Consider the following 27,572-nt stretch of genomic DNA (forward strand, 5'->3'; position numbering starts at 1 on the left):
AGGGGCAGTCTACAGAGAAAACTAGACAGTCCCTGTGATGTTAACTGTTGAAGCTGGGGGAAAGATAACTAGAAATTCACTCTACAGCTCTATATATTTGAAATCTTTCTTTCTAAAATGTTAAAGACATTTAAATCATTTTTATTTCTGTTTTTTGAATGTCTTACATGGGTCATATCAGTATAGTAGTTTATTACGTATAAATATAGATTTGTCAAGTTTTACTTGTTCATCATGGTCAAGGATACACAAAAATTGGGGGGTTTTGTGTATTTTACACTTGCATGCCCAACTGTACGGGAAGGTCCATGGAAGCAAAGATCTTCCTAGTATATTCTCCAGAGAGTTAATATCTTGAATAACATGTAAAGGGCTTACCTGCAAATACAGCTTGTTAAAACACCATTCCAGAAGGGAGTGTTGCTCACCTGGACTCCTGTTTGTGGACACCTCCACCCTGACTTCATTGTCAGTGGAGGATGGACAGTCCACGTGAGCAGTTCTACCACGGGGAGGGGTTGGTTTGCTTGAGGCTTCGTAGGAAGAACTGAAAAGATTGAGACTGACTAAATCTGTGCTATGGAATGGAGAACTTGATATATTTACTGTACCATTGCTACTATAAATGCTGCAGGAGAGTTCTCATCTTTAAGTTCAGGCCCTCCTTCTGAAGGTATAAAGTAAGGTGAAACCCCCAGGAAGGTGTGGCTGCAAAACTTCCGTCCAGATTCTCCTTGCTATTGTCCCTGACTCTTGCTCCCGTGCTTTGTTTTGCCCCCCAAAACACCTGGTGTGAAAACAGTGGTCGCTATATTAAAGCTCTTCTGGCTTTATTTATTTATTCTTTTCTTTGGCTGTAGTGGGTCTTTGTCTCGGCATATGAACTCTTCATTGTGGCATGCAGGATCTAGTTCTCTGGCCAGAGATTGAACCTGGGGCCCCTGCATTGAGAGTGCAGAGTCTTAACTACCAGACCACCAGGGAAATCCCAAAGCTCTTCTGATTTTATGAAGCTCTCCATCTCTCTTATTTCCAGTTCCTCAAAGTTCAGATTTCCCAAGATTTCCTCAATTTCCTTTACCTTGAGCTCTGACTTTTCTTAGTTACACAGAAGTTGAAAGCACTTCCCCGCTTTGCAAATTTACCATCAATCCTCTAATATTTTTCACTCCAGGAGCAACTTTTCCTTTGGCACCATGTGACAGTTCTGTCCCTTTGTTCATTGAGAGCTGAGTTTCAGGATTGCATTGCTAAGTCATTCAGTCAGGTCCAACTCTTTGCAACCCTATGGAGTGTAGCCTGCCGGGCTCCTCTGTCAGTGGAATTCTCCAGGCCAGAATTCTGTAGTGGGTTGCCATGCCCTCCTCCAGGGGATCTTCCTGACCCAGGGATCAAACCGCATCTGTCTCTTACATCTCCTGCATTGGCAAGTGGGTTCTTTATCACTCATGCCACCTGGGAAGAGCTTCAGGATTGGGAGAGGGTATTTATCCTGGATTGATGTCTTGTAGGAAAACCAGTTTGCAGTTGGAATGTAACTTATGAAAGGACCAGCCCTTTGAGTAACTTCCTTTTAAGTAGTGCAAAATCGCCCCAAACCTGAGTCTGTCTCCTTGTCTGTGTACATTCTGTTACTCTTTCCCAGAAGACTTCAAGGTGGTACTATAGTATCTGTAGAAAAGTATATTCTATTTACCTAATCCAGATTTTAAGAGGAAATCTTACACTCAGACATCCAAATGCTTTGGAATGTGCTCAGATTCAACAGACTGTGCAATTTAAATTTATAAAACAATAGCTCTGTTGATAAAAGCCAACAGTAGATGCCAGGCACTATTCCAAGGGTTTTACATGCATTAACTCTGTTAGTTAGTTCTATTATTATTCCAGTATTTTGTGAGTGGAAAAAAATGAGGACAAAGTTTATTATTAGAGACATACCACAATGTATGGGAGAACACACAGATAAAGTTTATTTATTTGAGGCAGAAATAGACATCAGGAGAGGAGTATGGATATCTTGAATGAGGGCCGCAGTAAGAGGTGATTTAAGTCCCATAGAGAGCAGGGGTTCCCAGCTGTTAGAAATGGGGCTGCGTGGCAGGAAGTGAGTGGCAGGTGAGCAAATGGGAAGCTTCTTCTGTATTTACAGTCACTCCCCATTGCTCACATTACCACCTAAGCTCCGCCTCCTGTCAGGTCAGCTGTAGTATCAGATTCTCACAGGAACCCTTGTGTGAACTGTGCACGCGAGGGATCTAGGTCGTGTGCTCCTTAGGAGAATCATCCTGAAACCATGTCCCCCACCATCCCGTGGAAAAACCATCTTCCATGAAACCGGTCCCTGGCGCCAGAAAGCTTGGGGACCGCTGTTACAAAGGACTGTCCTTCCAGGTCTTTGTTTATATTTGGCTACTTATCTTCTCTTTTCACACCTGACTGGTCCTAGGACCCTCTCCAACATGTGTGCACAACTTTTTGCTAAGATGGATCCCACTGCAGAGGCCTATGGGATGTTCACACTTATTATGGGGTGGTGTCCCCTCCCCTCTTGTCCCCCAAGGAGCCTCCCTGCGAAGTTTTCCTTGACCTCAGGAGTGGTTATCTTATCTCTCTACTTCAGCAGAGCTCAGCTTCCACCACTAGCTTTGTCCTTGGAGTGTCTGGGTGAGAACAAAGCTTCAATTTTACTCCGCTTGACAAATACCAGCTGACCAGCCCATGGGCCCATCTATCTCAAAGCTCATGACCATAGGCAGCCTGGCTTTGAGGTGTGTGACCTCTCTCCTGGAGAGTCCCACTTGGGAAGAAGAGAGGGAGGCCTGGAAGAGTGGAGAAACAGCCTGCCAGAGGAGAGGGAAATCTTGGGAGAAAGAACTTTGTGGGAAAGCGCTTGAGATTATTTTAGACAAACCTACTTTTTGAGATTTCTAAAGCTGAAGTATATAGAGTTACCCTGGTTTTTACTTGGCTATTTAGTAGAAAAAGCTGTGGTCCAACCTGGCTCTCTGCCATCTCCATGTGACGCAGAAAAGTCACTTTGTCACTCTGGGCCCATTTCTTCATCTCTAAAAAAGAGAGAAATCCTGTTTGCTGGTATCTGCTGTAAGTAATGATCAGAATCTGTTCACTGTTCCTTTGAAGGGAAGTCTATCTCAGAGAAAGTTCTAAGGGCTTCCATCTTTAGATGAGCTTAGGAGGGCTCTGGTTTGGCTTCTGAGTGTAACAAATTCCTACTATTCAATTATTTGTTTGCAGGGCACCACATTCATATGTTTTGTAGAACTCCTGCTTGGAAATGCTGACGTCAGGCTTCAAGACAGCTGAGCCCCACTAGACACCAGGAACACCCGTGGCCCTGGTTGCATCTTTCAACATGAGCAATCCACAGTAAGTAGCATTGGGATCTGCTCTCTGTGGATGCTGAGTTGGTATGTTGGGATCAGGGAAACAGCGAATAGCTCCTTCCCCAGCCCTGTAGAGATGGAGGGGTTCCAGGTGGTTTTGTTCTTAAGCCTGACATTAAAATAAACTTATTAAAATCTACTTTTTCTCTGAGTTGCCTTACTCATGTCATCTCATTTTTTTAGTTCAAAAAGGCAGAGGAATTCTGCAATCCAAAACGGGTTGTAGGGACTTGCCTGGTGGCCAGTGTTTAAGACTCTGTGGTTCCATTGCAGAGGACATGGGTTCAATCCCTCGTCAGGGAACTAAGATCCCACATGCCATGCAATGCAACCAAAAGACAAAACAAAACTGGGATTGTAATCCCACTGCTAGTCCAGTGGAATTACTAATGTCCCATTGGCCAAAACAAGTCTCTTGATTGAACAGAGCATTGGAGGTGGGAAATATACTTTTCCTTTTGATGGGAAGCTGCAGAGTCACATGGCAAAGGGAGGGGTGAAGAAAAAAACCACTGATACATGTTGTCCACCATACTGTTCTCCTTACCCAAGACCAGGGACCAGTCCCAACACCCAGACCTTTACTCCCCCTAAAGGAGGCCTTGTCTCCTTCTGCTGAGAGATGACCACAAGAGGAGAGATGGTGCCGGGCCATGGTGCTATGACCATAAGCAGGAGGGGAAAAGAGCCAGAAGCAGCTTATCCCACGCTTCTCAGAGCCACATCCTGTTGGTCTCAGAAACTCACCCCAACCCTCCACGAACATCCCATGGATCAGAAAGCCCCAGTTCAGCAATCCATAGTTTCCAAAAGAAAATAACAAATTCAGCCCAGCATCATCTACTTTTGGGGGAACATCTGGAGGAGCCAGGATTCCCCCATGAACAACCACACTTCTGTTCCAATTGTTGAGAAACTCAGCAGCTGCACATCCCGTGACTGTTCTGTCTGAAGATCTTGAGTTGTTTTGTAGATGTGACACCATGATGAGTACTATTATCCGTGCCTTGACAGGGAGCAAAGAGGTAAGGTTTAAATAAGGCCCACAAAAGAGAATTGGGGCACTGGAAATTCCTGGGTGAATTCAGGTAGCTTAGGCCACCAACCTGTGGTGCTCAAGAAAGATCCCTCTTTTCCCTCAATTATCTGGATGATTCAAGCAAAAGAGAAGTAGGCAGATGCAGCTCTAGACTTTCTGGATCGCTGCCACTGTGTATTATTGGGTAGCTTTGGAGAAGGAAATGGCAACCCACTCCAGTATTCTTGCCTGGATAATCCCATGGACAGAGGAGCTTGGTGGGCTACAGTGTGTGGGTCGCAAAGAGTTGGACACGACTGAGCGACTTCACTTCACTTTCAATAACCAATAATCTTGGTAGTTGGAAAAGCTTAGCATTTAGAACTGTCCAGCCCAGTGTGGGGACTTCTCAATCCAGAGCCCCTCCGACCTCTTCCTCTTCCTCATACCAATGTCAGGTCATAGAGAAGGGATAGCACCTCATTGTGCCTCTGCTGGGGAAACTGAAGCCCCAGGATGTGGAGGCCCACGGAAGTTAGCACTGGACTCTGCACTTGCGGCCAAGAACAGTCTAACGCAGACTGGGCTGTCACCTCGGCCTTAACGCTGGCCTCTCAATGATCCCTTGGATAGCTCGTTCTTACTCTTCCTCCCTGTTTGGCCAGAGGCATAAGACCCAGCCCCTCAGATTCTATGGGATGAGCTAGGCTCAAGGATTTGTTGGGGAGACCAAAGACGGCACCCCAGGAGGTGAAAGCAAAATGATCCAGCTTACCACCTCTTCACAGGGTAGCTGTTGGGATTGGGAGGAAGCGTTCTTAGTTACCCAATACACCGCAGGATGTGTAGTGTGCCCTTTCCTATTGATGTCGTTAGTGACCTCCTGTGGTCACTGGAGGTCACAGCCACAAATTCCTCCACCAGTTGCTAAATACCCTGCTGGGGTTGCTTGATAACCTGTCACAGGAGGTGGCCCTGCCCCTGGTTGAGATGCTCTGTAATAATGGAGTTGTGGGTTATTTGCAGGGCCCTTGGTGAGTCTGACAGTAACCTAGGATGAGACTCACAACCTCTCAGACATTTGATCTAGTGACCCCCATTTCCTACTCTCAACCTTAAAAGGGAGCTGTAACAGGACCTCATTGGAAAAGACCCTGATGCTGGGAAAGATCGAGGGCAGGAGGAGAAGGGGACGACAGAGGATGAGATGGTTGAATGGCATCACCGACTCAATGGACATGGGTTTGGGTGGACTCCAGGAGTTGGTGATGGACAGGGAAGCCTGGTGTGCTGCGGTTCATGGAGTCGCAAAGGGTCGGACACGACTGAGTGACTGAACTGAACAGGACCAGTTTGAGTAGGAATGGAATGGCACCCAGGACAGCAGGCCCCTCCTGTCCTCACGGCCTGAAGGCTCACTCGGCCCCTCCAGATCGGCCCCCCAAGCACCTGCAGTACATCCAGTTGTGAGCAAACACCTCACTTCTCTATTGTGTACAGAAGGTAGGACCATTACAAAGAAATCCAGGAGACAATTTACAAGAATATATTACTCCAACATAAAGGCCGGTGACTGAGAAGCCTTAAAGTCTTAAGTCCTGGCTTTGCTGGTTGGCAGAGTTTCCATCTGGGTCTATACCTGCCCCCAAAACTCATGTTTTCAGATGTGAGCACGCTTCTGCTTTTCCCCAGCTGGTGAAGCAGATGGCCCAGGTGGTGGGATGGCTAGTGGGGAGGAACGGAACCTCACCCTCCTTTGCCCTCCTCCAGCACAGCAGTGATCCCATGCCTACTCCCTCGTCTCTTTGGGGAACAGAAACGTCATTTTGTTCTTGGGGGATAACTCTGTCCTGTTGCCGTCCTCCCCCACTCAGGCCTGCCACAGAAAGAGCACTCTCCGAAGTTGAGATCATCTCCCAACAAGTAGACGAAGAAACCAAGAGCATTGCTCCCGTGCAGCTGGTGAACTTTGCCTATCGCGACTTGCCGCTGGCTGCCGTGGACCTCTCCACAGCGGGCTCGCAGCTCCTGTCAAATCTGGACGAAGATTACCAAAGAGAAGGGTAGGTGTGGGACCGCTGAGTAGCTAAGAAGTGTCGCATAAACTCCCCGGGTTTCCATGGATACCTCCAGGGAGGCAGCCCAAGAGGACAGATGCTAGATAGTCAAGAGACCAGAAGTTCACATCAGGCCACATAGGCCCTTGTCCTCAGATGTGGTTTCCTCCGAAAAAGGCCATGGGCACAGCAAGCATCGGTTGCTGCTGGACAACTCGTTAAGTGAATATTTGCTTGGAACTCAGGGAATTACAGTATCTAAAGGCTGTTAAACTCCCTAAGGGCCCATACAACTTCCAATCTGGACACCTAAGAATTGGGAAACCCACAGGATAAATGAGTCACCCAGGGGGTCAGAGCCCATAAGGAATGGATTTAGACTGTACTTTCCTTTTATCGGCCTTCCCAGTGGCTCAGTGGTAAAGAATCAGCCTGCCAAGCAGGAAACACAGCTTCGATCCCTGGGTTGGAAAGATGCCCTGGAGAAGGAAATGGCAACCCACTCTGCTATTCTTGTTTGGGAAATCCCATGGACAGAGGAGCCTGGCGGGCTACAGTTCATAGGATCACAAGAGTTGGACGCGACTTAGCAACAGTCTTCTCTCACCAGGGACGGGATCAGGAAGAAAGCACTCTGTGTGCAGGAGCATGCTAAGGGCAGAAGGGAATTTAGCAGCATTCAGCCAGGAGCTTTGCAGCCCTTGGCTCCACCTTTTCTGGTGGCCTCTGATACAGGGAGTGGCCCCTACCTACTTTTATTTAACTGGTCAATCAGATTGGACACCTTTGTTCAATCTGGGCAGGGGAGACACAGCAGTGACACCCTCAGTTTATGTGGGGGAAGCTAAAGGCCAGGAACAGGTCCTGGGGTCACAGGGGGGTCCAACTTGCCCCAGCACCACCCTGTGGCTCTTAGACACAGACCTTTAAACATTGGCCCCGAGCTTGGGAGCCAGTTGTGGGCTATTCTCCTTCCCTGGGTGCCGCCGTAAGTATTTTGGAACACGCCGACTGCTTTGAATATAAAAACTAAGGGTTGCCAGGTTATTTTAGAAGCAAATGAGAAGCCTTAGCTACAGTTAAATTTGCAGAGCTTGGATTCCCTGCGCGTCTTTACGCAGAGGCTCCCAGCCTTCCCGAGGCAAATTGCCTAATAATTGTGAGACCATACACCGTGTGCAAAAACTTCACCCCAGTGGCTTTCTCTGAAAATATAATTTTCTCCAAGGACTGTGCTTAGAGCCAGCAGGACACTGGAAACGGATGGGCAAACGGGTTGAAAATAGTTCGGGGAGGCCTCGCGGACGGCGGCGCCATCCTCCCGAGCACGGGCTGCACGCTCTGACCACAGGGTCTTCTCCGGGTCTCCAGGTCCTCGCCTCCGCCAGTGACATTAGTGGGCGAGCCTTCCCTGAGCACGCGGTTCCCGTGTCATTGCCCTCTGGCGGTCAAAATTGATATACAACCTGGTATCCTTCCCTCCGCGGTTCTCATGGACTCATTTCCCACGTCACCTGCGCCAGCGTTAGGTTCTTTTCAAACGGCAAGAAGAGGGAAGGATTCTCGAGGGTTCTGGTTCCGGACCATGTCCACAGTCTGCACCCTGTGGGCGCATGCACTGCGGTGGTCCAGGCCGTGGGGTGCCACTCCTTAGCTTGAATTGGAGGAGGCAGTGTCCCCGCTTTGTCATTCCATTTACGTCTGAATCAGGCCCCTGCAAGGTTTCTTCTGAGCAGGGAGAATACAAATAGGATGCCTGCAAGGCAAAGAGGCTCTTGATTTGATTCGAGTCTCCAGGTGCGCCCTGGAACGCTGCTTCTGTAGAGTAAATAGGAAGCAGCCTGGCAGAAGGGATTTGCTTCGCTGCTGGAGTTCTCCTCGGGGGCTCCGTTGGCAGCCAGAGGGCTTCCTGGAGGAAGGAAGAGCAGGTACAGGACACCAGCCAGGGCACGAGGAAGCAGAACCAAAGCACACTGTGAAGGGGGGAGAAGCCTCTCTTCACAAGCTTCTTCTTGGCTCTTGCTGCACTTCCTGGGGTTTTCCCAAATTTTCCAACCTGGCCTTTTCTGAAACGATGCAAAACAACATGATTTCTAGGTCTTTGAAAAGCTGTTCTGTGAGTCTTGTCAAATACACCTCTTCCTAGTAAGTGAACTGATATATATAGGAATGAATCTTTTCAGTAGGAAGTGATGGGACCTCAGAGTCCCCAGCAGGGGGGTGCCCAGTGACCCAGCCACCTTGCCATTCACTTCTTTTGAGCTCAGTGGTATTTCAGTGCTTTGAAGTTCCCCAGAATCTGAGAATGTTAGAGCTGGGGGGAAAAAAATCTTAGGATGTATGTATTCTAAATATTCTAACAGGATGCCAGAGTCCAGGGAGTAGAAGGAACTTGTCCAAGGTCACACAGTGACTGAGACCAGACAAGATAGAGCCTTGGCTCCTGGTCCAGGCTGGCACTACAGGCTTCTGTTTGTCACCTGTCCCTTTACAAAATCACATTGTAACTGTTGTTAGCGTACATTGCACACACGTGATACCACTGCTCAGCTCTACTGTCAAAAGTGTACAGTCACTGAAATGTGGGTAAACCCCTAGGCAAAGATGGAAAAGATTCATCTCTGTCAGGCTTCTTGACTTTCCAACAGACCTTTGTCCTTCTCACGTATTTGCCTCACTGAGCTTAAACTGCAGAGCTCTCTGCTGTCCGCCCTCTTTGCTTCTATACCCAGACTGCCTGGGGCTCAGGTGGGAAAGTCAGACACCTGGGCAGATCGGCACTGGCTTGGTTTGGTGGGGCTGCCATAACAAAGGACCACAGACCGGACAGCTGAAACACATATCTTTATTTTTTCACAGTCCTGGTACTGGGAAGTCCAAGATCCAGGGTTGGGGCGGGGGGGGGGGGGCTCTCTTTGGGCTGCAGACAAGATCCAGGGTCAGTGGCAGGGCGGGCTCTCTCTTTGGGTTGCAGACAGCCAATTTTTCGCTGTGCTCTCAAATGGCCATTCCTTGTTCTGTATGAGTGGAGTGAGCGAGCGCCAGTCTCTTCCTCTCCTTATAAGAGCACTAATCCCATCATGGGGGCCCCACCTTGACTTCATCTAAACCTAATTGCTTCCCAGAAGCTCCACCTCCAAATACAGTCACAACCTGCAGTGTTGGGGGGCTGGCCAGTGCTTAGGGCTTCAGCATTTGAATTGGGGGGGTGGGGTGGGGGAGAAGGACTCATTTAGTCTGTAATAGCATTTCCCCAGACTCATGATCTGCAGTCTCAGCTTGTTTCTCAGTTTTGCCTGACAGTCCTTTGTTGTCCTGGTGAGCTTTCACTCCTGGTCCCCAGATGGCTATTTCAGACTGCTCCCATTCCCCGCAAGCCATCCCTTGCCCCCAGCAGATGACCTCAACTCCTCCTTCCCTCTACGGTCACAGATGAACTGCATCCCACCCACTCTGTCCCTCGCATCCTCCCTTCTAGGGCCCACCTTACCTGAGTGCTGATTCCCCTCCCCTAACGCCTTTTCATGAACTTTGCTGCATCCGTTAACATCCTCAGTCTGACTCATCACACATTCAGGCCTCTCACATCCTCCCCTGACACCACGTCCCATTTGCTGCTCCCATCTCTGTCTTTCCATTTGCAGCCAAACTTCTTAAAAGCTTCATCTACACTCACCCTGCCGGCTCTGCCCCCTCCCGTTCATTCCTTGGTCTACTGCAGTCCAGCTCAGCCCTATCTGCATGGAAACTCTCCTCAAGATCATCAACAGCCTCCATGATACCAGGATCTTTCCGCTGTCCTCTGTCCAGCATTTGAAACTGTCAGCCACTCCCCCATCTTGAGACACCATCTCCTGCTGCTCTATCACACTCTCCAGACTTTCTTCCTGCCCCTTTGGCTGTCCATTCTAGGCCTTTTAAAACTTGTTCTTTCTCTGCTTGGTCCTTGAATGTTGCGGTTCTTCATTTTCTATCTTTGGCCATTTTCACTCTACTAATTCTATCCACTGGGTAAGTACATCGACACCTATGACTGCAATTAACGTTCTTCAGCTTGTAGCTTTCAAAGCCATGTCTCCAACACAGTTCTCTTCCTTTCTCTCTCTCTCTCAAACTCCTGGCTCACATACAATTATTTCCTGGACATCTTCACAGGATCCCAGATACGTGTAGAATCTTAACAAGTGTCTGTGGAATTATCTGTTCTTCTATCTCTGAGTGGACTGCATATTTGAGAAATGTTCTAGTCTCCACCCAAATCATTGCTTAAAATAGTTTTTTTGGTGGAAGCACTTAAATCCAGCCAGGAACCATTACCTACCCAGTCAGGACTTCTGGCCATCTCAAACGCGACAGGACCCAAAACTGAACTGTCCTCTCCCAAAAGAGAATTCTGTCTGGCCCCAGTCGGTGGATCTAGACCTACCTGGCTGTCCTCCCCAACCTGTCACCAGAGTGAGTCACATGTGCATTTGACTGCTTTACAATGGCCCTCAGCCTCCTTCCTGCCTCAACAGGAGCCAGCGGTTTCCAAGACACCTGCGCTCCAGGAAGCCAGGAAGCCAGGCATAGTCGCCATTGGAGCTGGGTCCTCCTTCCTCCCCTGCTCTGGCTCCCTCTCGTCCATTGCACTGCCACCAACAGTGTACATTGTGGGAATGCTCGTGCCCGGTTCAGGAGCTTCAGAAACCAGAAGGCCACAGTATACCCAAGCAGGGTAGGGATGAAAAGCCTCCCCCCACCCCCAGACTCTTTACCAAGCTTCTGTGAGCCCAGACCACTCTGGTCCTATTTGCTTCTGGCTCTCGCTTCTCTTCACCCAGGTCTCCAGTTCAGTCCAAGGGGCTGCACTGGCACATCCTGCCAACGACACCACTACCTCCCCACCATCATCATCCTTGCCCTCCCTGCGTCTTCCCCCTAGCCATGCACTTCCTCCTTCGATAGTGCTAAAACACAAATCTGTGTGCGTGTCTGCAGATGTGAACAGACACTTAGAGGAGAGAGAGGGGAACAGAGGAGCTGCCTGAGCACGTTCTGAACCCCAGCTGAGCTGCCACAATGCACCCACTCCATAAGTACCTGGAGCCAGCACAGCTTTGAGGTTGGTCCAGACCCTCAACAATAGAGACAAGGACCAGATTCCTTCCGTCTGTCTGCTCTGCTGTCAGCAGTGTTGGCTTCATCCTGATGCTGTAAGGTTCCCCTTATTTTGTGAGAGAGCTGCCATGGTTATCTGGCCACATCATCTTCCTACATATCTGGCAAGAGAAAGAATGGCGACCCATCATTCTCTTTCAAGAGCAACAAAGAACTTTCCCAGAATTCTTTAGCTGCTCTCTCCTCATGTCTCATTGGCTAGAATTGGGTCACATGGTAAGGGATATGGGAATCCACAGCCCAATCAGGGCCACCCCTTGAACTGGGTCATTTCCTAAAACACATTGATGTTACCCAATGGGCCTCTAAGGAACCCAAGCCTTCATTCATTTGATCCAGAATGAAACTTTCCTTTTCCCTTTATAGTCATTGTTGGATTTGGAAAAGATCTAGAAACATGTCTGCCTTCTCAGACTGTTTCTTCGGTAACTTGCTTGACTTGATTATTTCACTTGCAGACAGCTTGACTTGTGTCCATGATCCCAGTGTTTCCACGTAACTAGAGCCCCGTCTAGCCCATTTGCCTTTGGAACATCACCCCATTAAACAGTGGGAACGTGAGATACAGAGCTGCTTCTCAGTGAGCCAACTGTCCACCTTTAGGAGAGGGACACCGGGCTTGCAGGTGTCTAACTCATGGCACAGACTGGGAGTTCTACCTTTTCTTAACCAACTTCACTACATCGAAGGCCTGGTTGGTTTGCAGGGTCTGGGTTAGCTAGACAGGACGTTAGCTTCACAGAAGACAGAAAATTCAGAGAAGCCCACAGTCTCCACCCTCAGGAGGCTCACAGCCCGTAGGAAAAGTGATGGGGACGAGATATGTGGGAGGAAGGCAGTGAAAGCAAGAGCTGTCACCCCCTTTTACAGAGGAGACTCTGTGGCCCTACAGAGAGATAGTGCACCCCTTCTTTTGGTGAAAAGCGAGTGCAGGGAGAGTTGTGGGAGAGTAGGCAGGATCGTCTTTGTCAAAATACCAAGACAAAGTAAGAAATGAAAAATATTCAGCCTTTTGTAATTAGTTATATTTTAGTGTTCTACAAGGTCTGACTTGGTTGATCAGGTCCAGACCTCCAGATGGGAGAAGTTTGGGGGAAGGTTGGGAAGATAGAAAGGGACATTGTTTGGTGATGATGCTAATGGCACATTTCTGAAATAACTGCAACTTCACAGTCAGAGGAAGAAAACCTAATAGTCTGTGAGATGTCAGGTTAGGAAGAGAAGACAGGGCCAACATAGCAACATCTTTAAATAACGACTGAAATAATTTTAGACATGCCAGCAAACAAAGGCTGGAGGCACAGAGGGAGGAGGAGAGGCACCCTCTGAGCCATGACCCCAGAGTCCCTTCTCTCTCCCCATACTCTGAAGTCCAAGGACCACCCCCTCCAGAAAGTCTCCTGTCCCCCACGCCACCCAGGCCAGGGTCTCACCTCCGTGCACCATAGCCCTTGACCTACTTCTGTCTCAGCACTTGTGACACTGAGCTCTGCTCTACTCTCCAGCCTCCCTCTGGTACTGGATCAAGTGCTCCCTCAGGGCAGGGATCGGATCCTTTGAGCCTTGGATCACAGAGCGGTGTTGATTAAATGAAGGAATGACCTGAGCGAGTAAATGGATGGATGAGGCCATGTTAAAGATAAAATGAGAAGAGAAGAGGAAGCCCAGTTTTATTTGGGGAGAGGTGGAGGCTAGTCCTAGACCTATGTGGGGTCCAGGAAGAATCACAGGAAGGGACCAGGATTCTCATGCTTCAGAAGTCAAGGCAATGGTCTGTGACTGGCCCACCGCTGAGCATCCTGGCTAATTCCACACCCTCCACAAAATCATTCCAAGAGAAACAAATCAGACTTGCCTCAGAACCTTGCCCACTTGAGCTAGTATACTCTTAGCATCCTTTTAGAAAAAGAAACAGTTTTGGGGGGTTCTGGGTTAAAAGGCAGTTCTTTCTGTGCCATGACCTTGCAAGTGCAAAGTGCAAAAGTTCTGTATCACTTGGCTTATAAAGCTTGAGTCATCATTTTTCCCTTAAGGAAGGAAAAAAGTTAAAAAGAGTTTCCTTAATCCATTTTCTCAATGCCATTGAGATTTGTCTATAATAAAACTCCATCCCTTCCTTTGACACACTAGCTGTCCCTGAACCCAAGCTGACCTTGTGACCCATGACTGTATATTTTTAGTAGTCTCAGGCTTCCATGAGGGTTCTTGATGCCCCAAACAGGGAATAGAGGTTTAATTCAGATCAAAAAGTATTTTCTTGTAAGAACAGTTAGCCTGTTTCCTGTAGTCCAAGAACTGCAAATATTTTCTATTTGTTAGGAAGGTCAGTTCAGTTCAGTTCAGTCGCTCAGTCGTGTCCGACTCTTTGTGACCCCATGAATCATAGCACGCCAGGCCTCCCTGTCCATCACCAACTCCCGGAGTTCACCCAAACTCATGTCCATCGAGTCGGTGAGGCCATCCAGCCATCTCATCCTCTGTCATCCCCTTCTCCTCCTGCCCTCAATCCCTCCCAGCATCAGAGTCTTTTCCAATGAGTCAACTCTTCACGTGAGCTGGCCAAGTACTGGAGTTTTCAGCCTCAGCATCAGTCCTTCCAATGAACACCCAGGACTGATCTCCTTTAGGATGGACTAGTTGGATCTCCTTGCAGTCCAAGGGACTCTCAAGAGTCTTCTCCAACACCACAGTTCAAAAGCATCAGTTCTTCAGTGCTCAGTTTTCTTTATAGTCCAACTCTCACATCCATACATGACCACTGGAAAAACCATAGCCTTGACTAGAGTGACCTTTGTTGGCAAAGTAATATCTCTGCTTTTCAATATGCTGTCTAGGTTGGTCATAACTTTCCTTCCAAGGAGTAAGCGTCTTTTAATTTAATGGCTGGAATCACCGATATTTCTCAGCAAAATTAACCTCTTTTCCCCACCTGAGTAGGGGCAGAGTGTGCCGCCGCTGGAGACCACTAGGTGGCGGCAGAGTGCCTCTGACCATCACACAGAGTGCGTGTGAGCTTGGGGGGCGGGGTGAGGACATAAACCCAAGTCCAGGTCCCCAAGGAAAGTGAGCTGAATTTTTGGGCTTGGGGCGGGGGTGGGGCAGTCATCTGTGGAGGCACTTGAGATCTGAACTTTGGCCAAAGAGAAGAGGGAGCTGGCTGACCCAGGATTTGCCAAGCCACAGCTCAGAACCACAGAGAGCTGGACAGAGAAGCGGGGAGGGAGTGCTTGAAAATCGTAGCCCACTTGTTAACCTCCTGGGTAGGAAGCTGACCTCATCCAGGCAGCCCTGCCCGCAAAGCTTGGCATAAAGAAGACTCTTGGACTTTTGGCCAGTTCCTGAATTAAGGACTCAGGAGGTGAGAGAGTCTTGCGGCCACTTGGTCCAGCAGCACCCCACGCTCTCCCTTGCGTAGGCTTGAACCCGTGGCAGCCCTTCAGAGGTGTGTGGACAATGCCTCAGGTTCCCCAAATAGCGGGTCAATGGTGTATGTTGGTCATTGTGTTCCCAGACGGAGGTGGATGGCTTGTCAAGTGGGGTAACAGCTCCTGGGCTGGGCTCTTGCCACCGCACCCTGCTGTCTTTCCCAGAACTGGCATTTCCCAGGATGCAAGCTATCTGAGATTCTGGAGCAAGCCATGTCAGACTCCTGTGACCCCAGCTACACACCGCCCTCCACCCCCAGGTGCTGGGGCTACGCTTTAGCTCTGATTGCAGCACCGAAGCTGCTCCAGCGGGAGCTTCAGTTTCTCCAGTTCCCCCAAAGGCTGAGAGGGTCACCTCTCACCTCCAGCCTGAGAGGCCCCATGACCACAGCGTGCCGTGTGCTTGCACTTCTGAGCGTGTGTGCTCTGCTTGCCTCCTGCGATTGTGTGCAGGAACGACGGGGCTTGACGGTGCTCCTCCTGCTGCTCTGGTTCTCCCTGTGAGAGTGAGAAAGACGCACGCGTGTGTCCCTGTGGGCGTTGGACTGACGGTTCTCCTGAGAGGATGGTTGTCCCTTTGAACAAGTTCTTCAAGTGTAAGCTCATTTCCCTCGTCTGCTTTCTCCTCTCCCTTTATGTGTTCAGCTTTTCAGGGTGGTCGAGGACTAAGAGCTCATTGTGGAGTCAGAACTAACTTATAAGGCTGCAGATTCCATATAGATGAATGCCCTGAGTGCCCTCATGTGCTGAGCCCCCAGTATAGTCCTGGCACTTAGCGGGCACGTGATGAACTGTGTGCAGGGTGGAACGGGTGTGTGCAGGGTGGAACGGGTGTGTGCAGGGTGGAACGGGTGTGGAAACTGCCCACATTTAGATGATTGATCGCTTTTCTAATGTCCACACATCAAAATCATAATAGATACGAATGGCGTAGTAAGCATTATGTTATAGATTTTACATGTTATTTTTAATATTTTAGTATAACACTCCTGCAATAAAATAACAGTTTTCCCATTTGGAAGCTTAGGAAACTAAGGCTCAAAGATAACACTCAGAGTTCAGGCAGTGGTGGGGCTACAGTTAGTACCAAAGCCTAGACAGATGGAAAAGTCTGACTTTCCCCACTGTTTGTTAACAGAGGGGGAAAAAAAATAGAAGGCATTGTCATCTAAAACTACGAGACGAGTTAACATTTGTAAAGTGCTCAGAGTGGCACACGTACATAGTAAATGCCTTATAAGTGTTTGTGAAATCAATACAAATAAAACCCAGGGCAATGCCAGAAGTTGTGGCTTTCTCTGGCAGAAATTTAATCATCTGGAGTGAATACAGTAAAGAAAGGTGGGGCCACTGGGTGGTCTGCTGATGAAACCGCCACCAGAGTCCAGCAACAGAGTATCTCAAGGCCTGGGCGGGGGGTGGGGGGAGAGGGGCGGGGAGGGGCGGATCTCAGACTGCGCAGTCCCGGGCTTTAAACTTGTATCCCAGGTGTCCTTAGAAGACCTAGTAGTGAGATTCAGGGGTCCGTGCGCCCCTTGGAACGCTGTGCACACTGTTGTGGTTTGAGCACTGTTTGGGTGCAGGGCTGAGGTTTTCATGCCTCAGAGAGCTCTGCAGGCCAGAAGGTTCAGTGGTCTGGTCAAGTGAGCCTAAGGCTGGAGTTGAGGTGGGGTGGGGCCGGGCAGGCCCAGCGACCCAGACTTCATTAAGGCCTCAACTTCAACCCCTTTCTCTGGGGACTTGAGGGATGAAAATCCCCACGCAGTAGGATATGCAGCCATCTGGTCTGGCCACTCACAGAGAAACAGGCTCTTCTGTGATCTTCCACCTCCTCCAGAGACACTGACTGTCCACAGCCTGTGAGCACCTGTTCAGATAGCGTGGGGGTCTCCACAGTCCCCATACCCTAGCCACTGCCTCTCCCCCATTGTGCATCCTCCCAGCTACACCAGCCCGGCAGCCACGCTGTGGATTGCCAGGGTGGGAGAAGCCAGACCCCCAGGAGCAAACACAGCCCCTGCCGTCCTGGCAGCGCACAGCTCTGCTCTGCCTTTCAGAACAGGGCTGTTTCGGTGCCAGGCTTGGGAACACTGCCTGATGGAGCAGTGACCTGGAGCCGCCTCCTTCTGGGCCACTCACACGGCCTGACCTCATATGAAGGTCCCATCAGAAACTTGCCAGAGTTCATTCTCACATTCTAAAAGTCATTCTCTCAAACTTTTATCAAGACACCTAAGTATATAAAGCAGAAGCAATAAGGGCACTCACCTCCCCTCCTGCTCCAGGGTTTCTCTGGGCTCTCAGGATTGACTGGTGGACCCTCACAGTAGGACACGCGCCTGCCTGCCAGGAGATGCCATCTGCTTGTTGGTATTTACAGACTTTGGCAGCCCAAGCCAGCCTCCTGGAGCTGTCCCCTCGCTGTCACTGCACCAAGATAGGAAATTGAGAGACGCCTGCCCTCTGGTGGTATTTCTGGGGATAACACCACCATGAAAACCCAACTCCAGGGCTTTGATGGACAGGACTGGATGCTCAAGAGATGGAGGAAAGTATCTTCTCTAATTAAAGAGTCAATGCTGATTTCCCTTTTGGCCCATGCAACTCCTCGTGTCATTATTTAATCACTCAGGGACATTATGAAGCTAGAAAGATTCTATTTTTCTGCTAAGACAGAGTCTCCTAGGAATGTCTGAATCATCTGAGTCTCAGAGGACATTTTATCAGCAGCTTGGGATTTCCAAACACTGGGGCAGCCAGGAAGTGTGCTGCTTCAGCCCAGCCTCCATCGTGGAGACTTGGGGCCCACGGTCTTGCTCTTCATGGAGCTGGAAGCCCAGAGCCTGCTTGGAACTCTGGCTTCAGCCTTAGGTCTGGGCTAAGGAAGCCCTCGATGCCCCTGAACACACACACACTCAGTCTCAGTGAGAATCAGCGCTTCTTCTTGCTCCCCGGGGGGCCTGCCTGCTACACCGTTTCCTTGGTACTGGGTCCTGCGCCCAGCCCCGGGGACCTGCTTGCCTTCACTGCCTCATCTCTTCTGCACCCAGTCTCCCCGGACCATGCCCTGACCACCTCCTGATGTCACTTGGATCACCCAGGATCTCACTGGAATGCAGACACTCATTCCATGGGTATGGGGAGGCCCATGAATCTGCGTTTCTAACAAGCCCCAGGTGATACTACTGCTGCTGCTGGTTCCCAGAGTCCACTGGGCATCAGAGACCAAAGACAGTGGTTCTCAAGTTCAACTGCACTTTGTGAAAGTGTTAGTTGCTCAACTGTGTCTCACTTTTTGCGACCCCATGGACTGTAGCCCACCAGGCTCCTCTGTCCATGGGATCCTTCAGGCAAGAATACTGGAGTGGGTTGCCATTGCCTTCTCCAGGGGATCTTCCAAGGAAATCAAAAATTACTGAGGCCTGAGGCCCACCCTAGAGGCTGTGTTTTGAATGATATGGTGTGTGGCCCAGGCACCAGGGTGTTTTTAAGCTCTCTTAGTGGTCCTCGGACCAGCCAAGGTTGAGAACCATCTAGCTGGATGTGGACTGCAGCGTCCCTGCCCCAGCCAGCCACTCCTCAGCAGCTACTGGATCCCTGGATGCTGTGCTTTCCTTGATGGGTGGTCTCCCTCCACCTGCTGCAGCTGAGTCCACCCCCACGTGTATTGCTCTGGGGTTCACATAGAGTGTGTGTGAATCGCATTTCTTGAACTTGTGCAAACAGGGGGGTCGCAGGAAGTCACCTCCAGATGGACGTGGTTGAGGGATGGTAGCTGAATGCAGAGCAGGGCCGGAGGACCCCTGGGCTGGTGCGGGAGTGGAAACACAGGACTGAGGCAGTCTTGGGCTCTGTTTGCAACTGCCCTGGGTTTTGGGGGGCTTCCCAAGGCGGCTCAGAAGGTAAAGAATCCACCTGCAATGCAGGAGACCCGGGTTCAATCCCTGAGTTGGGAAGATCCCCTGGAGAAGGGAATGGCAATCCACTCCAGTATTCTTGCCTGGAGAATTTCTTGGACAGAGGAGCCTGGTGGGCTATACAGTCCATGGGGTCGCAGAGTCGGACATAACCGAGTGACTAACATGTTCGCTTGGGGTTCTTTAGGAACTGCATCAGTTGCCCCAGGGCTGTGGGAACGCCTGCAGCACCCACCCCGGGTGGCTTAGGTAAACTGCCCCCACCCTAAAGGGGGAGCCCCACCTCCCCCACCCCCAGCCCAGCTCCCGGATCCTGCCCTTCTGGTGTTTACTCTGCCAGAGATTCCTTGGGAGTCCGATAGAATTTTACCACAAACAGTGCCTGTTTCCAGTACACCGCCACCGCACCCTCAGATATACCCAGCCTCACTCCCTCCGGCTCTTGCTTACAATGGCAGTTTCTGGGCGAGGCCTACCCTGACCGCCTAGTTTGAAATGCCACCCTTCACGCCCCTCTTTTCCTCCACAGAACCCACCGCCTTGTCGCACACTATCTCATTTCCTAACCTGTTTTAATGAATTAATTCCGTTTATCTACGTTTCAGCTGCACTGGGTCTTCACCGCCGCACACCGGCTTTCTCTCGTGGTGGCGAGCAGGAGCTAGTCTCTAGTTCTGGTGCCCGGGCTTGTCACTGCGGAGGCTTCTCTTGTTGCCGAGCGCGGGCTCTGGGGCACAGGCTCAGTAGTTGTGGCGCAGGGGTTTCGTTGCTCTGCGGCATGTGGGATCCTCCCGGGCCAGGGATCAAACCCATGTCCCCTGCATTGGCAGGCGGATTCTTAACCACTGGACCGCTGGGGAAATTCCTAATTTCCTCGTTCGTGACATTTATGGTCTGACTCTCACCCACTGGAAGGGCAGCCCTAGAGCCGCTGCCTGTCTGGGTCACAGTGCCTGCCTAGGGTAGGACACCTAGGGTGTCCGGCATGCACTTGACTTCTAGACCTTCCCTAGCCTGGTTCCTGAGTCCTGCCCCCTAAGGGATGCCATGGTGTCGGGGCCAGGCCCGCCTTGCCAGCTTCAAACTACACGTCCCCACTGAGTACTGACCACTTCCCAGTAACCAAACCCTGGTCTGCTTAGGAAGTTTTCCCAACCGCCCAAGAAAATAAAAAGCAACATCTTAACATTTGAAGCGGCAACATAAGATGACTTTTCCCTCCCAGGGAGGCAGCTCAAGCTTGGAGTCTCCTTTTTAGAGGTAAAGACTGCTACTTGAAGTACCAGAGCTACTTCTCAGGGTGGAAGGCTCGGGCTCTGAGGGGTACACCCCAGGCTTCGGGGATGCGCAGGCACGGAGGAGAACAGGTGCCCCCTGCCCGTGTTGGGCGTACAGGCGTGTCTTCCTCTGGTGCCCAGCATGGCAGCAGCTCTGGCAGATGGCCTTGGCAGCTGCCCTTTTTTATTCATCACGTGGAAAGCACTTGCCTCAGATTTCAGGTGACAGTGAACTGGCATCGGTTTAGGGGCCGCAGACGACTGGACTGGGTTTCAGGGAGGATGTGGAATTGGAGCTGGGTCTCCTCTGGCACCGGGCCGTGAAAGTGCTTGTGTCCTTGGGGAGGAGTGAACAGGAGGGCAGAGGGCGGCAGGAAGCTTCCAGAGGACGTGCTGAGGCAGCTGGCGCTGGGCGAGAACCAGGGTGAGAGGTGCCAAAAGATGAAAACAGGGCCCCTGGAAGGGGGCTGGTGAGAAAAGAAGGCATGACCCCCTCAGCACGGACCAGGAGGAGAGGACGCCAGTCGGTGATGAGGGCCAAGGCTGCCTTAGAATTCAAAGGGTCCAACTTCCCTGGTGGTCCAGTGGCTGAGACTCTGAGCTCCTGATGCAGCGCGCCCTAGTTCGATCCCTGGTCAGGGAACTAGCTCCAACATCCTACAATGAAGAGTTCACATAGCACAAATAAGGATTCTACACGCCTCAACTAAGACCTGGTGCAGCAAAATAAATAATTTTTTTTAATCCAAAGGGATCTTTCATACACACAAAAGCATGCACAGCTGATAGCCCCTGTGGGCAGAGCCTTTAGGCTTCTCTGGGCCTCGGCCAGGTAGGACATGGCTGTCCCTCTGAGCTAGCCGCCCTAGTGCTTATTTCCTGGTTTCCTGGACAGACGCACAGTCCTCCCAGCAGTGTCCCTCTCCTGGTCTTTCCTTCCCTGATGCGGGCTTCTCACCTGTTTCCCAGAGTTCCCATGCATCCCTCTGACTTATCCCAGCCACCCTCATCAGACCCACCTCAAGCCCCCTCTGCTCTGAATTTAGGGCTGTCAGATATAGCAGATAAGGTTACAGGGCACCCAGTTAAATTTGAATTTCAGATAAACAATGAGTTGTGTTGTGGTTTTTTTTTAGCATAAGCGTGCAATGATTGGGCATGCCTGCTTGCTCGGTTGCTTCAGTCGTGTCCGAGTCTACGACCCCATGGACTGTAGCCCACCAGGCTCCTCTGTCCATGGGATTCTCCAGGCAAGAGTACTGGAGTGGGTAGCCATGCCCTCCCCCAGGGGGACTTCCCAACCCAGGGACTGAACCTGCTTCTGTTACGTCTCCTGTTTTAGGCAGGTGGGTTCTTTACCACTAGCGCCGCCGGCCAGATTCTTTTACTCACTGAGCCACCTGGGAAGCCCAGTGCAGTGATTGGGACACATGCATAGCAGAAGATTGTTGATTGCTTATCCAAGGTTTACCTGTTTGTCCTGTACTTTCTCTGGCAACCCTCCTGAGGTCTGCATGGTGTTGGTTTGAGGTTTATCCTGCAGCCTATTTATTAGTCATGGGCCGCCAATTGCTTCTCGACCTTTCTGCTAAGATCCAGGGTGGTGGGCAGCCCTCCTGAACCTTCAGGAAAGTGGAGCGAGGTGGTTCTGCGGGGGACTTTGAAACCCACCTTCAGTCTGGCCTCCACTCACTCTTGTCCCCAGTGAGAACCCTCCCTTCTACCTGGCAGCTCTCCTCACCCCTCACCCCAGCCACACTCTTGGCCGTGGGCTTGGGGGTCACATCAGTCACCCTCTGCCTGTCCATGGTGCCTCCCATCCTTCCCCATCACCTGATGGAATTCCCCTTCCTCTTCCTGGGACCAGCTTCTGAGGCTGGGGATTGAACCCCCAGTTTTTCCCCTGGAGCCAAGGACACCATTCATTCCCATAGGTTTTGGAAAACATCCAAGAAAGATTTGAATAAGCCAGGTTTCCTTGAAGAGCCATGAGCTTTGCCCCACCTTCCCACAGCTGGGGCCTCCTTCGAGCCTTCCCTATCTGTATTGTGAGGAAGAAATCTCCTTTTGGAAGCACCCACAGTATTCCTTTGGGGAGAAGGAAGCTCGTCAAGGCAGGAGTCCCCCTCCAGCAACACCCTCAGGGTCTTTGAGGGAGGGTCCTGGCCATTGTGCAGCAGGCTCCAGCCAGCTGCTCCCGCAGGACAGGAAGAACAGGGATGACGGCTGAATCTTTGGGCCATCAGATAATTTATCATCATCATTACCACCACCATCATCACCACCATCACCATTGTCATCAGCTGCATGTTTCCTTCCAGGTCAGATGCATTTTCTCATTTAATTTTCAATGACCCTGGAGGTTAAGGAGTTTTACATCTGGGGAAGCAGAGGTCTAGAATGCCTTTGGCATGGCCCCAGGAGATGGAAGGTAAACCAGAATCGAGAAGGCCCCAGCCACTGGTGCTCCAGAGCACCTAATTCCTCCTTGTTGAGGCAGGCAGGCGGGTCCAGCCTATAAATAACCTACCAAGGCAGTGAGTTTTGACCTCACCATCCCAAGACCTTCTTAGAGGCATCCCCTTATCACCAGAATCTTGTGTTCCTGAAGGTAGTGGATCAAGTGTGCTAAGAGACCTACCAGCTCTGAGATTCTCTGCCTTCTCTCCACATCCAGGCCTACTCAGGATAGATTTCATCCTTGGTGGCTGCATGTCTAAGTATGTTCACGATCGTGTAGTCAAGGGTTTCCCAAAAGATGGTCCATGGACCACTAGTCCCTCCAGATGCTGCATACAAAAGTGTGCCATGGGATAGTGCGCTTGGGAAACACTGATTCTGTAATTCCTTTTGGAGTCCATCGGTGTATGATAGCATATTAATGGCACTAAAATGTCCTGCAAAGAAAAATCATCCATTTAACCTTGACTCAAGTTTTCCAAAACTTACCCAACCATGGAAACTTTTTATTGAGTAACAACCATTAATGTTCTGTGGAACTAATGTTTCTTATAGTCCGCTTTGAGAAGCAAAGATCTACTTCAAATCTTTTCTTATGTAACTGAAAAAAAAAAAAAAAGAAAATTCGCTTATTAATTCACTGAGCACTTGTTAGCGGTGGTTTGAGGGTCTCCTAAGTGTAGAATGTGTGCTCCATTCTGACACTGCACAGAAGTATAATAACAAAGTCAAAGTGTAAAAGTGTTAGTCACTCAGTTGTGTCCAGCTCTTTGGACCCCATGGACTGTAGCCTGCCAGGCTCCTCTGTCCATGGGGATTCTCCGGGCAAGAATACTGGAGTAGGTTGCCAAGCCCTTCTCCAGGGGATCTTCCCCACCCAGGGATCAAACCCGGGTCCCCTGCATGGCAGGCAGATGCTTTACCACTGAGCCACCAGGGAAGCCCTGTAGTAATAAGTGTAATAATAATAATAATTCATGCAGTACTTATCACATAGCCAGCCTCTCCACTGACCTTTGTGATCTTTACAACAAGGCTGTGAGATGTGGTTTTGTTCCCGTTTTAAAGATGAGGAGACTGGAGCGCAGGGAGGCGCTGTGAGCAGCCCGGGTCAGCCTGTAAACGAAGCTGCATCTCAGTGAGATGTTTCTGCCCAGCGCCCCAGTGAAGAAGGCGCAAGCCGGGGAGTGGGAGGTGGTGGGGGCGGGGCGGGGTCTGAGAGCAGGGCTGCTGCGGGCCCTCCCCCGCTCATGCCCCCTCCCCCACTCTCGTCCCGCAGGTCTACCTGGCTGAAGCCGTGCTGTGGGAAGAGGGCAGCCGTGTGGCAGGTATTTTTGCTCAGTGCGAGTGTCAACGGTTTCCTGGTAACCTGTGTAATATTGGTGGTGATTCTCCTGACTCTGGAACTTCTAATAGATATAAAGCTTCTCCAGTGTGAGTAGCAAGAGAGATACATATGCAAACACATATGATGTTAATATTCCATGTGCATCCATCAGGGGTCCCCAACCACCAGTGAGATCTGCCCCCGGCCTGACGGCTGTCCCCACCCCCTCAGCCCCCGGCCCCATAGCTCATGGGGGTGACCACGGGGAAGAAAGCATCTGGCAGCCTCTCTCTCTGTCACCCCAGCATCGGCTTGCTCCCCCCATCCACCCGGTGTGGCCTCTTCACTCCCCCTCCCCAGCATGCCATGATCAGCAACTGATAAGATCCAAAACGTTGGGGACCCCTGTGTGCACCTTTTTTTTAAAATTGTTCCCATTTGGAATCTTCCAGATTGGGACTTTCCGTAGCTTAGAGTTCCCGCGTGTGGAGGCGTCTCACTTGGTAGTAACCTGTAATGACAGCAGCCCAGCGATGCTAGGATTCCTTGTATTTTTAACCAGTTGTAAGTTGGCAGGGTTACATGTCTATAACACGATCATTTTGAAAGCACTTCTCCGTGCATCTGATCCTAGTAGCAACCCTGGGAGACAGGCAAGACGGCTGTTACCCCTTTCTATGGATATGGGAATGAAGCTTGGGCGAAGTTAGACTTCCCCTTGGTGAGAGGTACTGGAGCTGGGATGGCGAGTTGGCACGCCAGTTTTCTTCCTCACCCTGGTCCTGTTGGTGTCTGTCCTGCTTTCATGGGAGCCTGATGCACGTGGTGGCTGCTGGCCTGCTGGCCTCTTCTGTCCTTCCAGGTGCCCTTGGCAGCACAGCCATCAGAGCAGAGGGTCCTCTTCCTGCCCCCCAGCCCCTTGTAGATCCCTTTTGGTGTACCAGCACGCAGGGCCAAGGGCCTTGACTCTTGGCTTTGGTGAGTGAGTGCTCTTTGGATCCCCAGAGGTCCCCTAGTCAGAGGATGGTTCATTCAAATGCAAATAAAAAAAGAAATGAACTTGTTGGCCCTCTGAGAGATTTCCTTCCCATCCATTGGCAAAATCCAGAACTATTGATCCGGCCACCCCCAGACCTGTTCTGTCATCTTAGACTTGTTTTCTCAGTTGCCCCCAGGTCCTTCACTGGAGTTTCTGCACTCAGGGTCCATCAAAGCTCCTGCCAGCCTGTTAGCCTTCCCTCCTCTCCAAGAGGGCGGTGGAGAGTACAGAGTTGCTTTTGTCTGATGAGGCTCGTTGGCTTTGTACAGCTGGTGGCCCCTTGGTTCTAATCACCGTATCTTCCAGCAGAAAGTAACCAGCGCTGATTTTACACTCAGCCTGTCTTCAATTATACTGTGTTGTCTATTTTCCCTCCCACTCATCCCTCCATCTGCTTTTTATGAGGTCTGACCATAACAGAGTCTTTCTTTCCCTGTTGTGGGTTATACCCAGGGCCCTTGGCCGCTCAGGCATTGGGTAGGACCGAGAACACGGCCGACACTGGAATTTTGCTTAAAATTATGTATCCAGGAGATTGATTTTGGTGGGAGATCCAATAGCAGCTCATAAAAGGCATCTTAAATTCCATAAAATGCACAATCAGAGATTTATTGCTCTTCTAAAGCGAACCGTAAAAAAAGGCCCAGGAATTCATTTGAGAAATAATGGGGAGAGATTTTATGTTTCCAGAATCATCTGGAGGTCCCTTCAGAATCACGCAGGCCTCAGCCTCCCAGTTCCCACTCATCTTCATGTGACCCACAGTGGGGCAGACCTTGCCTTCTGAGGCTTATATTGGCCTCAAGCAAGGGGCCCCAAAGACTCCCACCTGGAACCCGGCATTGCAGCTTTCTGACCCTGGACATGGTCCAGGACTTCGTTTCCACCTGCCCCCTAGGGCAGGCCATCTCAGAGTTTTGGGGATGCTATGGGTTCCTCTCTTTGGCCAGCCTGCCCTACTGATGGCTCAGGGCATTTTTCCCGGGCTCCCAGGGGAGCTGAGCTACGTGCTAAGCAGGCCTGGCCAGAGCACAGTAGGGAAGCGTGCTCCCAGCAGCATTCCTGCGCCTTGTTTCAGCCCTGCCACACTGCCTGAGGTCACCTACTACTACCACTGTCTCTTTTGGGCTGGCCCTCTGAGCGGCATCCCCTTCTGCCGTCTCTCTATCAAAGCCCACCTGCCCTTGTCCTGGGCCCCAGCACCCTACTGTTAGCCTCAGGGCTCCTATACTGTGAGCCCAGAGGTGGTGCCTTAGTGCCAAGGACTGTCTGGTGGAAGGTGGGGTGGGAGTTTCAGTGGCTGCTGGCGCTCCCTGCTCACACTCTGGAGGCGGGAAGTTGTGCCGCTTTCAGGAGGCTGACATCCCCTCCCCACCCCTAGCTCCCTCTGCCAGTCCCAGCTCTAGTCTTCTCCCCAGAATACTCTGACTAACATCTCAGCCACTCAGGATTTTCAGAATGAGAAGTCAAAGGAGGCTTGCCTTAAATCCCACTCACAGTGCACAGTGCTTTGGGGGTCAGTTATGGTGGGGATTTCTGATCTGACCAAAGCTGCCTCCCCTGGTCCGAGAGCCCTGGATGTCTCTGTAAGCCCCCTCTGGAAGGCTCCTTTCTGGGCACAAAGCCCACAGCAGCTGGTGGGACCGAGCTGGAACTCTGAGAGGCAGCCTGTGGGGAGATGGAGGCAGCCTCTCGGATAGAACGAAAAACAGCATCACAGACCCACCCACCTCCCTCCACCTCCATTGCAGACAGCCCTTAAAGCTCCCTCACCTTCTCTGGCCCGACTGCTTCCCAATCCAGATGCTCACACTCTGGGCTCCTGGAGGCCCGCCTCCATGCCACGAAGCCCTCTTTGCTGATGGGCCTCATCCTTACTCCTAAAATTGACCCCCGTTACTGTGCTTACAGTTTCCAGTGCGTTCCAGTTTGCCGGCGTGATACACTGGATCAGCCTGGTCATCCTCTCGGTGTTCTTCTCAGAGGTGGGTTGAGACTTGGGCCCTGTGACCATCTCTTTAGGTCAACTCCTGTCCCAGGGAGACGAAGCTTTAGTCTCTTGGCCCTCGAGGCTGCAAAGAGGGAGACACAATACGGGGAGTGAAGTTGTGTGCTGGGCCTCGACAGGTGGCCCGGACGGTGAGCAGGTGTCGTCCAGGTAAGGGGTGGATGGTGACCTCTGGAAGGTGAGGCTGAGTGGGAGGTAGTTGAGAGAGAGCAGATGGTTCATGCAGCTGGTGAGGAGCAGGCAGAGGCCGGGCCAAAGCCCAGGGGCCTGGAGGGGGGAGACTGTGGGTGTGGTCCTGGGTGCACAGGGGGCCAAGGCCCAGGAGGCAGAGAGGCGGAGTCATGGGCCAGGCAGTGGACTTGACCCAGGTTTTCAGGGGGGACAGGGTCTGGCTCGACTGAGCTGTGACCCTTCTGTGGGAGCAAAGGGGCATGTGTCTGGGGTCAGGGAGCACAGATGCCCTTTGCCATTGCTAGA

At 51.0% G+C, this 27,572-nt stretch overlaps 1 protein-coding gene and 1 non-coding gene across 3 annotated transcripts in view; one reads left to right on the forward strand and one right to left on the reverse strand.

Moving 5' to 3' along the window:
* TMEM266 (transmembrane protein 266) overlaps window positions 1-27,572 on the forward strand; it is a 126,990-nt gene that overhangs the window by 55,619 nt on the left and 43,799 nt on the right. Inside the window, exons 2-5 of one of the 2 annotated variants that reach the window (XM_015101965.3) lie at window positions 3,259-3,390; window positions 6,300-6,488; window positions 24,001-24,155; window positions 26,999-27,072. In XM_015101965.3, the coding sequence (XP_014957451.2) occupies window positions 3,377-3,390; window positions 6,300-6,488; window positions 24,001-24,155; window positions 26,999-27,072 (432 nt within the window). In that variant the 5' untranslated portion in view covers window positions 3,259-3,376. Of the gene's footprint in view, window positions 1-3,258; window positions 3,391-6,299; window positions 6,489-24,000; window positions 24,156-26,998; window positions 27,073-27,572 lie in introns of those variants that run through there. The other variant, XM_027957155.2, reaches the window with a different exon arrangement.
* Window positions 23,591-23,661, reverse strand: TRNAG-GCC (transfer RNA glycine (anticodon GCC)). Its single transcript has one exon. It is a non-coding gene; the product is annotated as a tRNA-Gly (tRNA).

The sequence above is a fragment of the Ovis aries genome, chromosome 18 (assembly GCF_016772045.2).
Source record: "Ovis aries strain OAR_USU_Benz2616 breed Rambouillet chromosome 18, ARS-UI_Ramb_v3.0, whole genome shotgun sequence".
NCBI classification, from domain to species: domain Eukaryota; kingdom Metazoa; phylum Chordata; class Mammalia; order Artiodactyla; family Bovidae; genus Ovis; species Ovis aries.